Raw genomic sequence first — 15909 nt, forward strand, 5'->3', positions numbered from 1 at the left:
GTCTCCTACACCATATTAACACCTACGACCCCGGCTACTACTGCCTCTACTACTGGTCACTACCACTCGAGCCCTGACCACCCCTACAGACCTTCCGGTGAATTGCTCGGGTCCGCTCGGCGTTCACCGGCTCCTTCGTGGTCTGGCTGGGCCGTGGGGCCCCCCATCGGAGACGCCATACCCCTTCCTTCCTGGTGCTCTGCCCGAGCCCCCCGTTCATACGCCTCCTTGTCGATCCTGGTGTCTCCCCTTGTGGCCCTACCCTCTCTCTTCTGTACTTAAGTTTCCCCCCCCCACCGGCAACATGTCGACACGAACCGGCAAGAAACAATCCTCGATCAATATTTTCACTAAACCCTCGGGGGCCCCCGGAGCTGAGGCGTCATCACTGGAACCTTCCCCCTCACCGGTGCTGGAACCATCCGACTCCCAGAAAATGATGGAGTTTATCCGAGAGGGGTTCACCACAATTCATAGTAAACTTGATGACATGAACGGCACGATTTCCTCCATTAAAGCACATATGGAGAGGACTGATGGTCGTGTTGCCGAGATCGAGACACGAGTGAGCACTGCCGAGGACGGTCTGGGTTCCCTCCGTGCGGAGGTCTCCACGCTATCCGCCCGCGTTACGGAGGTAGAGAAGAAGAATGAGGACCTCGAATCCCGCTCGAGGCGCAACAACCTCCGCATAATCGGGGTGCCAGAGGATGGTATACATGAACCCATGGAAGATTACGTGGAGGGCATGCTACTCCAACTCCTTGACTCCCCTAAAGTCTCCCCGCAGTTCGCGATCGAGAGGGCCCACCGCTCACTCACGGCGAAACCCAAACCTGGAGCACCCCCACGCCCGATCATAGCCAGGGTCTTGAACTTTTGCGACCGCGATGCACTCCTTAGGGCGGCAAGGGCCAAGGGGGACCTTCTCCTAGGCGCAGCCAGGATCCACCTATATCCAGATTTCTCGGTGTCAGTTCAACGTGAGCGAAAAACCTTCCTGGCAGTGAAGAAGAGACTACGCGACCTCCAGGTTAAATATGCCATATTATACCCCGCTAAACTGCGTATCGAGCATACAAACCGGGTTTACTTCTTCAGGCTGCCTGAGGAGGCATCCAGGTTCATAGATGAACACTTTCCCGGCTGAAATGTACTCGTAACAGTCACGGACACTGGCTCGCCACAGGTTGCTCTAATTGTTGAATGGACGCCGCCTAATCCTGCCTTAGATCTTGTCTGGACTTTCGTCACTCCGTTACTACCTGATAAGGTTCCTATGTAATGCCTCATTCGCACTTTTGACAAAAATGTTATTATCATTGCTGTTTTTTCTCACTGTGATTGTTGCCTCCAGATTCACTGACCTATCACAATATGGCCGGGTTGCTGGGCAATCTCTTGCTCGGCCCGCCCCCCTTCTTCTTGGTGGGCTCTGGATGCCCGTCAAATGCTTTTCTCCCCCTTGTTCACCTCTCTTTAGGATTCTTTCTCAGTTCCTGTAGTTGAGCTAATACGCTTCTCGGTCCAGTGGATCGGATATATACATTTTCACTCCTGTTCTCTTGGTTCACCACCTACTGACCATGCCCCCCGTCACCCATGGGCCCTCCCCTGGGTGGGAACGGGTAATTTTAGTGGGCATTATGTTTATCCTAAAATTGCCTTATGGTTCGGAGCATCGCCGCCAGGCCGGTACGCAGGCCCCCCAGGCGTTGATGCCATTGTGTTTGTTCTGGTTGTTTGGGTGTGGGTTGCTCATCCCTTCGTTTGGGGGAGGGATGTGGGAGGGGGAGGGGGGATCGGGGTTATATGTTAAAAACAGCTTGGTATTCACAGAAAGGGCAGAGTCCGAAGCATCATGGCCCCGTCGGCGATTTAGATCGGTCCACATTGGGCACCGTCCACGGGGAGCACATTTCCACCCACCCGTATTTCTCTATGACTATCCCTGGAGGGTTGAGTGAGGAAACCCTGACATTTATGAGCTGGAATGTACGGGGATTGGGTAATTACAAGAAAATGAGGCTACTACAACTTCAAGCCGAGCGTCATGGGACTAAAATCCTCTTCCTTCAGGAGACACATGCATGCACAGAATACTGTGAAAAATTTGCTAAAACATGGGGTCCCCAAAGGTACTTTACCACCTATTCTACCCAGAGCCGCGGAGTTATGACCCTTATTCACAGAAGCCTCAGATTCACCCCCATTGCTACGATTATCGACCCCCTGGGCAGATACGTGCTACTCCATGGTACCTTACAGAATAAGGAAGTTGTCCTGTTAAATATATACGGTCCCAACATTGATGATCCCGGATTCTACTCTGATCTTATAACTCTCTTAGATGGCTTCCCTCTGATACCGATTCTCTGGGGAGGCGATTTCAACACGATATTCGACGTGGATCTGGACAGTTCTGGCTCCAGACCCCGTCAGCTCTCCAGAGCGGCTTACACTACACTCTCCTCTCTTCCCCGCTTGGCCCTATTTGACGCATGGAGGCTTCTCTACCCTGATTCCCGCTCTTATTCCTTCTACTCCACGGTTCACGATTCCTTTTCTCGGATTGACAGATGGCTGGTGTCCGATGGGCTAATAAGCAATGTATCTGGTATGGCAATCCTCCCCAGGACCCTATCTGATCACTCCCCTGTGACTGTTACTCTATGCTGGTGCCCGGATCGGGATCGATCCAGATACTGGAAAATGAAGCCACATTCCCTCCTCGATCCGGTCTTTAGCTCTGAGATGGAGTCGGCGATCGAGGAGTTCTTCGAGATCAATACCAACTCCGTGCCCTCACAGGCCACCCTCTGGGAGTCCTTTAAGGTCTACATCAGAGGCATTGCCCTCTCCAAGGAAAATGGTATCCTCAAAACTATTCGTAGGGAAATCGCCGAGAGCGAGGCCATGTTGTCTTCACTGGAAGCTCAGTATTCCCTAGATCCAACCCCTGTAACCCTCGCGTTAATTGGCACGGAATTGGACACCTTCCGTGCCCTCGCGGACCGCGAGCTGAGGTTTCTCGATAATCCCGGGCGTGCGAGGAGGTATGGTGAGGGCGAACGCCCTGGCCGTCTCCTAGCTAGACTCCTCCGCCATGAGTTTGGCTCCCCACCCATTCCCGGAATTCAGAGACCCGATGGATCCCTGGCCACCTCCCCTGGATATGTCAATGCGGAATTCCTTTCCTTCTACCAATCCCTATATGCACACTCTGACAGTGCTACTGCTGCAGAGATCGATGCTTATCTTGATAGACTCCCCCTCTCGGTCCTCTCTCCCGACACCATCGGATCCCTCGAGAATCCATTCACCCCTGAGGAGTTCTCGGATGCTATAGAATCTCTATCCTCGGGTAAGGCCCCAGGTTCAGATGGTATTCCTGTTGAGTTTTATAAACATTTCAAATCACTCCTACTCCCCCGCCTGGTTGCTCTCTGGGAGGAGTCGGTGGAGGCGGGCCAGTTCCCCCCCTCACTCCGCGAAGCCACCATAACAGTCCTACTAAATCCTAATAAATCCCCCACTCAATGCGGCTCTTACCGCCCGCTCTCACTGATCAATTGCGACGTAAATCTTACGTTAAGATTTACGCAAAATTACTCGCTCTACGACTGGTCCCATACATGCCACATATCATCCACCCTGACCAGGCGGGGTTCATCCCGGGCCGCTCCACCTCCTTAAATCTGAGACGTCTTTTCAATATTATAAGTAGAGTGAACCCTGGTGTACACGCGGTGGCCGCGACCCTAGACATGCAAAAAGCTTTTGATTCGGTCTCGTGGAACTACCTCTGGCGGGTACTTGATAAATGTAAATTTGGTCCCACCTTTGTATCCTGGGTCAGGCTACTTTACTCCAACCCCGTTGCCAGAGTTCGTACTGAGGACCGCTGCTCCCCCCTATTCCAAATAGCTAGGGGCACCAGACAAGGCTGCCCCTTCTCGCCCTTAATCTTCGCTGTGGCAATGGAGCCGTTTGCGGACATGCTTCGCCAAAACCATGCGCATAGGGGTCTACGTACTGCCGGTTCCTCAGATATAGTCTCTCTATATGCTGATGATGCTCTTCTCTATATCCGCTCCCCCGAAACTAATCTAGCCCCAATACTGGCAGACATTGCTCTCTTCGGACGGATCTCTGGTCTCACGGTGAACTGCTCTAAATCAACCCTCTTTCCGCTCACGCCCAGCACACTCCCTCCTCCCGATACCATGGGATTCACATGGGCCCAATCTAGATTCACTTACCTGGGCGTAGTGGTGTCACGTCATACTGAACGGGTCTTGGAAGATAATTTTCAGTCATACCTCACAAACCTTATGATAAAAATACAGGGCTGGAACAAACTTCCGATCTCACTGGCGGGTAGGATAGGGGTACTGAAGATGGTGGTACTTCCCCAACTCCTGTACAGATTTACTAATATTCCGTTGTGGCCGGGAGCTGACTTTTTTCAGGCATTGACACGCGCCCTTAACTCCTTCCTCTGGCACTCCGGTGCGGTCCGCCTTAAGCCAAGACCCTTTCTGCCCCAATGGAAGCTGGTGGCCTTGGGGCACCAGACTTCCCCAAGTACTGGCTGGCGGCTCAACTCCAACACACTGCACACTGGTTCAATATATCGGACCCCCCACCCCACGTTAGACTGGAAAGGCTGTCAGTTAGCGATCGCGACATCCGATCTCTGGTGTTCGTACCAATGCCAGCGGTATCGGACTCACTGGACCCAGCGACATGCACATCCTTGGCCTTGTCCAAATCTTGGCAAATATTGGGCACCGCCCATCCCTTTCACGGTAACTTCCCAATTTGGAATTTCCTCACTGGGGTCCCACAAGTCCCTCCCTCCGTGGTTCGAACATGGGCCGAGGCGGGTTATGAATTGCTGCGTGATATATTTGAACAGGGTAATTTTATAGAATGGCCTGACCTCCCGGCCCCCCTTAGACGGAAACCTTCCGTCTGGCTTCAGTATTCATCCCTCCGTAGAGTACTCAAGCACAAGTACACATGCTTCCCAACACTGCCACCTGATGAACCTGCAATCACCGAACTGTCCTCACCTGACCCAATGAGGGGCAAAATTTCCAGACTATACACCTTACTTCAAACCAGGACACCCCCTACATTCTCCAAACTACGGCGCTCCTGGGAGACAGATCTCGGCCTCGAGATAACCGATGAGCGCTGGTCCCACATGTGTGCACGGATCCATGGGGTATCCTTCAACTCCCGGTTCAAATTGATCCAATTTAAGGTGCTCCACAGGTACCACTACACCCCGACCAGGCTACATCGCATCTCGAGCGACTCCTCCAATAGGTGCCCTAGATGCAGCTATGAGGATGCCGACTACATCCACATGATATGGTCATGTCCCCGACTCACCCAATTCTGGATCTCAGTGTGCTCCACTACATTGACCATCCTCGAATCCCCCTTCTTGCCATCCCCAATGAAATGCCTATTCCATGATTTCCCCGAACTCCACCGTGACTCCAGAAAACTGGCTGGCCTCTGTATGCTACTAGCGGTGCGTACAATTCTACTTTGCTGGCTACGGCCTATCACCCCCACCCACGCGCAGTGGCTCAGAGCAGTTACGTGGGCCTCCGACACCGAAGAATCCTGGGCAGTTCAGCAACCCGCCTGCTCCAGGCCTAGAGATATCTGGCTGAAGTTCCGCTCATTCATGTCCTCCACTGATACCGACTCAGATCCCGCATCCCCAGCTCCCTCTCCTAACCCAACCTTAGGTGGTCCCTGAGCTGTCTTTCATCTACCTTCGTTCCGACCTTCTATGGGTCCCCCTGGTGCATATGTCGATCCCATTTCCTTTATGTACCCAGTTTATATGTACTGTATGAAATGTGCCGATTGCTCTGTTTTGATTCTGAAGGCTCTATTGTTACTCACCTGTATCTGTGTTACCGAGCTGAATGAATAAACAAAAGTTTTAAAAAAAAAATAAAGGGAGGTGTTTTGTGCACTTACCTGATGCAGACCATGCTGCACGCTTCAGGCCTCCCTGAGACCTGAAAGGGACTATTTTTTCATAGGGACTATTTTTTCACTCGGGCGTGGCCAGGGAAGGATACATACCTAGTTGGGGAAGGATACATACCTGGGACTTCTTTGGAGGCTATTTAAGCCACACCCAGACAGCAGCTCATGCTTCGCGTTGTTTTGCTTCCTGCAGCTTAACGCTCACCGTGTCTGCTCCTGCTCCTGGACTCCAGCCACGCCCGCCTCGAACCTGGAAGACCTGCAAGGAAGGAAGAGAAGAGAAAGGTGAAAACCAAGGACTATTTCAAACTTCTTACCTGCATCCGGAATCTTCTCGCCAGCATCCCTGAAGAAAGACTTCCATTTAAAAGCATCCCGTTGCTCGCTGCAGCGCCACGCTTCACTCACCTGTCCTCGAGACATCTCCCGGCTCCATCGCGGCTGTCAGCATCGGACGCCACATCTCTGCACCTAGGGGAGAGAGGAAGAAACAAAAGGTGAGCAGAAGGAACACAGAAGGAAAGCCTGATTAACAGCCATAATACTTACCGGCTTTTCTTCCACATTTCGGGTCGGCGCCGCCCCGTTGGCAGGTACCGTACCCCGGGCCCTATGGGGAAAGGACAAGAGACATTTCTGGGGAATGATAAGGACATTTAGAGGGATCGCCCTCATCACTACTCACCTCAGCAGTTTAACCCATCGACGCATCGCCTTCATTCTGCACCTGAAATAAAGGACAGATCACAGGTTAGAAAGACAACATAAAGGGGGCCTCACTTGAACTTTGAACTTTCATACTAACGGCGCATCGCTCAGGAAAGTCAAGTGGATTTTGCCAGCGCCATTCTGAAAACCAGTGAAGTAACTGGACGAACACGCGCCCCTGCACCAGAAGCAGGATGGAGAGTTCATCCTTCCAAACCATAAGGTGAGCTTAAACCGGGGTTTGGAAGAAGTTAGAGAGGAACGAAGGGGCAAAGGGGGGAGCTAGCACACTATTCTGCAGACTGTTAATCCCCTTTCTCATCTGCAGAAGGATATTCCTACGAGCCAGGCAAGCACGATTTGGAGGTCCTGTCCAATCGGTGTTCCGGGTCCTGCGCATCACGCTAGAAGAGGCCACAGCAATCCAGACTAGACCAGCGCCCCTGTGGGAACCAGGTGAGCGTTACAGTATCACACTCTACTACTCTGGCAGGGTCCAGAAGGACCAACTTGACAGCCAGACAACCCCTGAATGAGCAAAAAAAGACACAGAGCAAAGAAAGAAGTGCTTCAGTCACTTCAGAATTCCAGACACTGGTGTGACTGTTTGATCTACCTGGGAGGGGGCCTTGCAGTAAAGGAAAGAGGGAAAGACTGAGGAGCTGTTGAACTCTTGCTTGTAGCCTAGAACAGGCTAACTAGCTTGATGTAAGACTGCTACCAGGAGCTCCTTCAGACTCCCATTGTTATCTGGTGCTGTAAAAATCTACAAATCTACTAATGTGACATTAACTCTGTGCATTTGGGAATACTTGTAAAGGAACAATTTGAAGTCTATGGAAGACATGTGAAGCGTACGTAAGGGGTCCTGTATAATGGACAAATGTTGTAGTTTGCATCCTATGTAGGAGACAGATTTGCGGCACGCTATTTACTCAGAGGTAGTTCATGCTGGTTGCTACCCAATTCCCAGGAACTGCTTTTAACTTTTGCTGAAAAACGATTATTTATATTCATGCCGTTTGTTATACTATTTCCAATCTCGTCACTTTTGCTTCAGAACACACTAATCTCTTTTCTAATAAGAACCAGACAAGTGAAGAACTTCAAGTTGTTTTCAAAACACTTTTTGATCCCTTCGATGTCAGAACCTTCTCTTCTGAGCATATGACTGGTGGTGGAGATCTAGCTTGGTAGGGTTTCCCAAGAAACTACATGCAGAAGCCTCGCTCTGCAAAACTAGGGCATCGTATGATGCCATTCTCCAGTCCTGTATAAAGATAGCAGTCTATGCTGGAACACACAATCCTCTGTTACTTCTCTATGTAAGTGGCCAGAGGAATAGCTCCTGTCACACTAATTTAGGACTGGCCATTTTCAAAGCACTTTTTATTTACATCTCACAAATGTACTTAATAATCTTACCAAGCGGTCTCCAACGAGAGGACTGTGAGGTTGGGGGCCTGTCTTCAGACTTTGAGGGCTTTCAAAGGCTTTTATGTGGCTTCCCAAGAGACACACTATTCACTACTCTATGAACCCCTCCAGCCAGAAGTGTTAGATCAACTGATCCCCTCATGTTCCTAGCATTCTTGGCTAGGCCCATGATCTTTGCTAAAGGCCCAGATATATCCCATAGCTTGTCCTAACAGGATGTCCAGGAGCCATCCATCCCACGCTAATGTTCTGATGTGCTATTAAAGGCAGCATCACTGGTTCCTCTTCTGATGTAGCAGATGTTTTCCCCACTAGGCCAGGTCTGCAACACTCACCCTCTACCTTAAGATGTACATCCTTTTCTTGAGGCTTGTACAACCTGCCTTAGGTACAACTGGTGGAGAAGGGACCTAGAAAGGTGCAGACTGTCAGGATCGAAAATGTCTTTCAACAATGTCTACACTTCAGTAGGGATTGGTTCCAAGGCCCACTTGGCAATTACATTCTATTGCTACATTTCGGGCAGTTAGATTTGAAAGATCCATCAGTTTTGTGTTTTATATTGGGATAATGTAACTACGAAGGAAGATAAACATGTAAAGCTGTCCTCTGTCATTCTGAATGAGTAAATTCCCTCCTGATATCTGCCCCCCACAAGTCTCTATTTGCTAATTGTGCCCTACATTGGTGAGAGAATATTGCCTTTACCGATTTCACCTTTACAGAAAAGAAATTAGGGATTTTAGGTTCCCTGAATATCCCTCCCCACTCAACACTAATCTTTTTAGTTAACCAGGCAAACTGCAAAAAGTTCCCAGACCTGTGAATCATTGTGTTCCCTCATCTCAGCAAATGTGAGGCATCTGTCTGCCCTAAAAAGATCACCCAGTGTATTTCAGCCTGCTTTCTCCATAGCTCTAAATCTGGGCGAACTCCTTTTCCCCTAACTGCCAATAGCATTCTCACAAGATTTAGTTCTCCATGAGGGAATTGTTGCAGGTTTTTACGTTATCTTATGGGATCTCATCCAACCTTTTCCCCTCACTTCTGCAAGATATGTCAATTCACCTTTGGGGGTCTTTGACCCCAAAAGAGTGGTGACGTAAAGCACCCAAGTAGTTTATTTTCATTATTTTAATGAGAATCAAACCATCTCACTCTGAATTATAATTGAGGAGCAAGATAGTACTTCTCAAAACCAGAAACTCCTCTACCTCCATCCTCATACTTTCTACATAGTGTTTTCAGTGCACCCCTTTGCATTGCTCAACCCAAAGTGACGGTATCAATAAACTGTGTATCTCCCTGAATGATGAAACCAGTAGATGCACTGAAGCCCCAGAGAAGACATAAAACAATCTCTGGAGCATTAGTATATTACTTAGTGCCACCCGTGCAAACAATGACAGGTGTAGCTTAATGCAGATCACTATAGACCATGTTAATCTGGCCAGCACTATATTCACATTATGTGTTACTAGTCTTGTACCATATGGTAAAACCAAATCCACAAATACATGGATGTAAGCCATGACCGGGGCAGAGGTGATCAAGGGGATATGTCAATGCCTGCCTCTATAAACTCCCAAGGGGAAGATACAGGACTTGGACCAATTTTTCTTGAGTCCTGTGAAAAGTATGCTCCGTTCTAGAGTATAAAGCATTATGAAAACACTGCTTCCTGGGCCCCTCAAAGTAGATGTAAATCATCTGCATATAGCAAACTATTTGTTCCATGCTCCATATAACAATTCCTCACATTCACAGAAGTTCCCTCTGCATATTGGCCATAAACTCTATAGCAAAAAACAACAGAGACAGGGGATAAGCATGCTTGTCCCTCGCCCTATCTCTCAACTTTGCAATATGACCATTGAAGGGTTTTTATTAAGATGTTTGAGCAGGGTCTCATTGAGGGCCACCCCTCTCTCTCTCCTAATCCAGGAGTGCCTAATTCCTAAGGCGGTCACTAGATATTGCTAATCTCTACTATCTAGGAACTGGCTGGCTAGTGACAAGGGCCGAAATGCACGGCCTTATCTCTCTTACTCCCTCCAGGAATTGCTAGGTGGGGCCCAACTTGGGATCCCGTGAGAAGGAGCTTGGTAAGTGGTGTCTTCAAATCATCCAGGTCAAACAACGTTTTTTATCTCTCATGCTCTCATATTCCTTGCCCCGATGTTCTTTTCATCCGGTCACTTCCTTCTACTCTCCTCTTTCTCTTAATTTCTCTTCCTATGTCTTTCCCATGTTCCTCTATTTACTGCTAATCTCCCTCACTCTCTGCTATCCTCCATTCCCCTCTTTATTACTCACCACTTCCCTCTCTACTACTCTCCACTCTCATCACACTATGCTGCCCACTCTACTACTGTCAACTCCCCTCTCTACTATTCTCCTCTCACCCCTTGTTCTCCCAGAGTCACCCTTCTTTCACTATCGCCGTTACCTTCTTCATGTATTCCCACTTACTCCCCTACATTCTGACTCGCTCACACATTCACCATACACACACTCTCACACCCAAGTACCACTATCTCCCACCAATCAATACCTCACCTTGCACATGATCTCTGTAATCCTCCTCCATGCTCCACTGCCCCGTCCTTCCTCCACCTGGTCTCACAGTCTGCCTTCTCCTCTCTTGACTTCAACCAAACAACCAACCTGTCTTGGTTCCCAGTGTACACTTTTATTCTCCTCCTTCCCCTCACATTGGTTCTGACGTCTCCTCTCTTGACCTCACCCAAACAACACCCCTGCCTTGGTTTCCAGCGTACGCTTCCATTCTCCTCCTTCCCCTCACATTGGTTCTGGCTGCCATCCCAGGTGGAACTTGGGTCCTTTCTCTCTACTATCACTCTTTCTACCTGTGGCGTTCCCCAGGAATCTGACCCATCCCCCTGGTTATTCAACGTCTACATGGCTGCCCTGGCATGGGTGATTGTCACTTTCATCTCTAGCTTCTTAGTGTTATGCAGATGACACACAACTTTCTTTCAGACTACCTTCAGTCTCCTCCTCTTCCTCACTCATATCTAACTGTCTGTCTGCAATTCAGTCATGGTGTGCTGCAAATTACTTGCCTCCACGCCAACAAGACAGAGATTGTTTGCATTTGGGACCCCTGCTCCCACTTTCCCACTTTCACTTTGGCCGGCCTCCCTTGGCCCTGCGCCCGCACCCAACTGTGAGGCAAAAAACCTTGGGGTCATCTTCGACACCATTCTTTCCTTTTCCTCTCACATTTCGGACATCTCTAAAAAGTCCAACTATCAGCTGCACCTCCTCAGAAGTATTCTACCTTTCCTCACTTTTCCCCAGAGGCACCCTGTCTCCAGAGCCCTGATTCTCTCAGGGCTGGACTACTGCTGCAGCTTCTTTCTCAACCTCCCTGCTTCTACTCTGCACCCTCTGCAACTTATCCAGAACAAAACCGCAAGACTTTTCCTTGGCCTCAAGCCCAGGGACCGCATCTCTCTGGCACTGAAATCCCTCCACTGGCTCCCTGTGGCTGCAAGGATCAAGTTCAAGAACATCTGCATTGTCCACAAGGCTTTCTGGGGCCGGGGACCTACCAATCTGCAATGATGTCTACCTAACTACTGTCCTTCCCGTGCCCTCCGCTCAACTACCTTCAAACTTCTGCGAGTTAGCCGGTTTTCCAAGAAGAGATTTGGAGGGAGATCTCTATCCTCTGCAGGGGCCTCCCTCTGGAACAGCCTCCCTGCCACTGTACATCTTGAGCTGGATCTCCTTAAGTTCAGGAAACTCCTTAAGACATTTGTTAGGCAGAATTATATGCAGTACCCTTTGGGGACACCACACACAATTAGGACTACAAGTGATAGTACAAATTCACCTTTGGTACAAGCCCGTACTACACAGTAAAGTGGTAGCGATGGCTGAGCAGCCAGACATATCTCAAGAGCAATTGAGCAGTATCAATAGTTACACAAAGGACAGCAATTACTATGATTCAAACAAACACTGACTCAAGGTTTCTGAGTAAAAGAATATACATTTATTTACACATCAGTTGTATAACATCTCACTAAAGTAAAGCAGTTCAAAAATCACACTCTAATACACCACACCACTCCCAATAGCTTCTGGACAAGTTAAGCTCAAAATGAAGTGTGAGCAAAATGGCACTCCAACAATTTAAAAAGGGAGGGAAAGACAAAGTTAGATATAAATTGATCAGCACCAACAGGTAAGTAAGCAGGGCAATATAGAAAGAGGAACTACAGTGATGGAATCAAATCAAAAAGGCTTAGGGCCAAAGTCAATAGGACAAATGTCTTTTGCTCAAGATCACGCAGTTCAGGGTAGTTCGCAGTTAAGTCTTTGCCAAGAGTTCCGGACGAAGTTGTTCGGTAGAAAAGTTAGTTTAAAGAGTAGAGAAGGACAAGCCCTCGGAGTGGCGAAAGGTTTCTCACACCTTCCCGCGGCTGAACGAAACGAACAACCGGATTTGCACAGTACCTTTAAATGGAGAAGAAGCTGTAGCTGAGGCGGCCATTCCTGGCAGTTCCTGCAGGCTCACAGTTCCTGAAGCGACTGTTGGACTGACATGAAGTAGGAATACTGGAGGGTCCTGCACTGCCCAGGGAAGAAACCAGCAGCAGAGCAAAGCAACAAATAAAAGGTGCGCTCCTTAAAACCCAAGCAGGGTCTGACCGTCCAGGCTATCTGGCCCACTTTAGCTCTGAACAGCAAATTCGACCAGAGGAGGGAGTCCTGGCTTGCAGTTTGGGCGAGCTAGTTGGTCCCACCAGCTAAGGGGAAGAAGATTCCTGGAGGATCTTCTCTGTTGCTGGAGTCTGAAGATTCCAACCTGCAGCAGGGCTTCAGCGGGCGGTTCAGTCGTTGTAGGGGTCCTTTTCTGTCTACTCCTCATTGGTTCTTTCGTTCCAGTGGCGACTCTGCCTTTCCAATCCCAGAGACCTGCTTTTTATGCAGTTTTCCCCCATTCACACAGCCTGGCTGTCAATCACACAGCAGGGTGGCTATCCTGTCGGGACAGCCACCTAGCCAATGAAACAGGAGTGTGACTTCGGTTACCAATGGAACCCATGGCAGGGGTCCTAAAACCCCTCCCTCACATCCTGCCTACCCAGACTTTCAGGCGCCTAAGGAGAGCTTCTGCGGAGAAGCCCGCGAAAAGACGGTGAACAAAGGAACCAAACCTGGTTTGGCGCGCAGACTAAAACACGAGAAAGACATTCTCAAAAAGAAATTGCGAACAAACCCATCCAGAACAGTATAAAAACGTATATGGTGCAGCGGGTTTAAGTTCGAGGCTACTAAGATAGTCTAAAACAATACCAAGGTTATTTAAGATAACAGCGGTAGGAAAAATAGGGTAGTTACCACTGCCACCAGCCAAGTCTTGATGAAAAGGGAGCGAAACAGTGCTCCAAGAGAAACAGACAAAAAGGGATACGTATTAACCCTTTCCAGTACTCCAGGTAAGATGGTTTGCACTGGCTCTGTGGATTTTTAAAGAGACTAATAAAGTCAATGGCAACTTTACATGTTCTGGGAGACTGTAGTCAGTCCCAGAAAATGGAGTCTGAGTTGGGAAGTCTTAAAGACAACCCTGTGTCACTGCACTGAAGGTGCTGTGTAACACACAGTAAAAAGATGATGCCTATGGAGTAGGTGAGGCTCCGCAGTCTATGAACACAAGAATGTTAAAACACACACAGTGGCAAAAAAGGCTCACCCTCTTACCAGCTGAAAAAAAAATTCATAGAAATCCTGCAAAGCTGCTGCGGGACTCAGTAGGTAAGGGAAAGTAACCATTCTGGAGAATTCTCCCTATCACTCGCCAGCCCCCACCCCACCAGACTAAGGGACAGGAGTATTTAATCCATTTCTGGATGAATCTCTACCTCTAATCGGTTAAAAATATCCTAGAGAGACCATCAGCATTTTGGTGGTGACATTCTGCTCTGTGCTCAATGGTGAGATCAAATCCTTGCAGGCAGATTGACCAGCTCAGAGGTTTTGGGTTTTCCCCTTTCATTTGCTTTAACCATCTCAAGGGTTGGTGGTCTGTCTGAATCACAAAAGTAAATCCCTACAAGTATTGTATAAACTTCTTCAGAGACCACACAATGGCAAAGCATTCACACTCTATGGTTGCCCACCTTGTTTCTGGTTCCTTCAGTTTCCTACTAATGAAGCAAATGGGGTGCTCCCTACCTTTCTCATCCAGTTGACTAAGGACTACAGCTATACCTGCATTGGAGGCATCTGTCTGCACAATGAAGGGTTGGTGATTATCAGGAGCTCTTAGGACTGGAGCTTGACAAAGGGCTTTCTTCAGGTTTTCAAAGGCTTGAGTGCACTCCTCATTCCATCAAACCGTTTAAGGTAATTTTGGGGAGGAGATCACATTCAAGGGAGAAGCTATGCTCCCATAGTTCTCTATGAATTTCCTGTAGAACTCAGTGAGACCTAGGAAAGCTCTCACTTGGGGTTTGAGTAGTAGGGGTGGCCCAGTTTTGTACAGCTTGTACCTTGCTAGGCAATGGCCTTATTTCACCTCCTCCTACCTCATGACCAAGATAGACCACTTTGCTCTGACCAATTTGACATTTGCTTGCCTTTATGGTCGGATGGGCCTGCTCAAGAGCCTGCAAAACATATCCTAAGTGATCAATATGTTCTTTCCATGTAGGGCTGAACACTGCAATGTCAACCAAGTATGCCATGCAGAACTTCACCATCCCATTCTGAACTTGATTGACCATACTTTGGAATGTAGCAGGTGCATTCTTTAGTCCAAAAGGCATAACCTTAAACTGGTAGAGGCCTGCTGGGGTTGAGAATGCAGTTTTCTCCTTGGAATGGTCTGTCAGGGCTATTTGCCAATAGCCTGACGTCAGATCAAATGTACTGAGGTACTTGGCTGAACCAAGTCTACCCACCCGCTCATATGTCCTTGGCAAAGGATGGGTATCAGTCTTAGTGACTGCATTTAGAGTAGTACCAAAGTTCCTGCCTTTGGTACTAGAACAGCTGGACTACACCATGGACTTGTAGAAGGGTCTATAACCCCGAGATCAAGCATCTTGTTGACCTCTCCTTTGATGTGGGATCTCACATGTTCTGACATTCTGTAACCTCTGCTTTGTACAGGTAAACAGTCACCAGTGAGGATATTATTCTGGCCCCAAGTGGTCAAGCCTGGTGAAAGTGAAAACAGGGAGGCAAACTGATTTAACAGAACTTTGCACTCCTCCTGTTGTTCAGATGTCAGTTGAGAAGAGAGATTGCCTTCTTCTATTTACTCATCCAAAGGTTGGCCTCTGAGGAGGTCAGGTAGAGGTTCACACTCCTCTTCCTCTTGAGCTGAAGCTAGAAGCAAAGCTCCCACTTCTGGTCTCAAGACATGTGCCTTCAAACGGTTGGTGTGAAAGACTCTGGGAGCCTTCTTAGGTCTGCCTAAGTCCACCAAATGGTTCACCTCTCCAAGTTTGCTATTAACCTTGAAGGGTCCTATCCATTTGTCCTGCAAGGCCCTCTGCCTTGTTGGCACCATAACTAATACAAGCTGGTCTTGGGTAAACTCAACCATGCTGGCCTTCTGGTCATGCCAATGTTTGATCAGAGCCTGACCTGCTTTTAAGTTATCATTAGCTTCTGCCATCATGTGTGACATTCTTCTCTGGAGACCTATCACATAGTCAGTCACTCTGACTGGCTTGGGGGAAGGAGCACTCCCTAACC

The 15909-nt window shown here is 48.7% G+C and overlaps 1 protein-coding gene across 1 annotated transcript in view; it reads left to right on the top strand.

Annotated features, from left to right (window-relative positions):
- The first annotated feature begins 304 nt into the window (after window positions 1-304).
- The window catches only part of LOC138505115 (olfactory receptor 5I1-like), a 38720-nt gene continuing 23115 nt past the window's right edge, over window positions 305-15909 (top strand). Inside the window, exon 1 of the mRNA XM_069625415.1 lies at window positions 305-713. Coding sequence (XP_069481516.1) covers window positions 305-713 — 409 coding nt within the window. The remainder of the gene's footprint in view (window positions 714-15909) is intronic.

The sequence above is a fragment of the Ambystoma mexicanum genome, chromosome 11, assembly GCF_040938575.1.
Source record: "Ambystoma mexicanum isolate Mex_15411 chromosome 11, UKY_AmexF1_1, whole genome shotgun sequence".
NCBI classification, from domain to species: Eukaryota; Metazoa; Chordata; class Amphibia; order Caudata; family Ambystomatidae; genus Ambystoma; species Ambystoma mexicanum.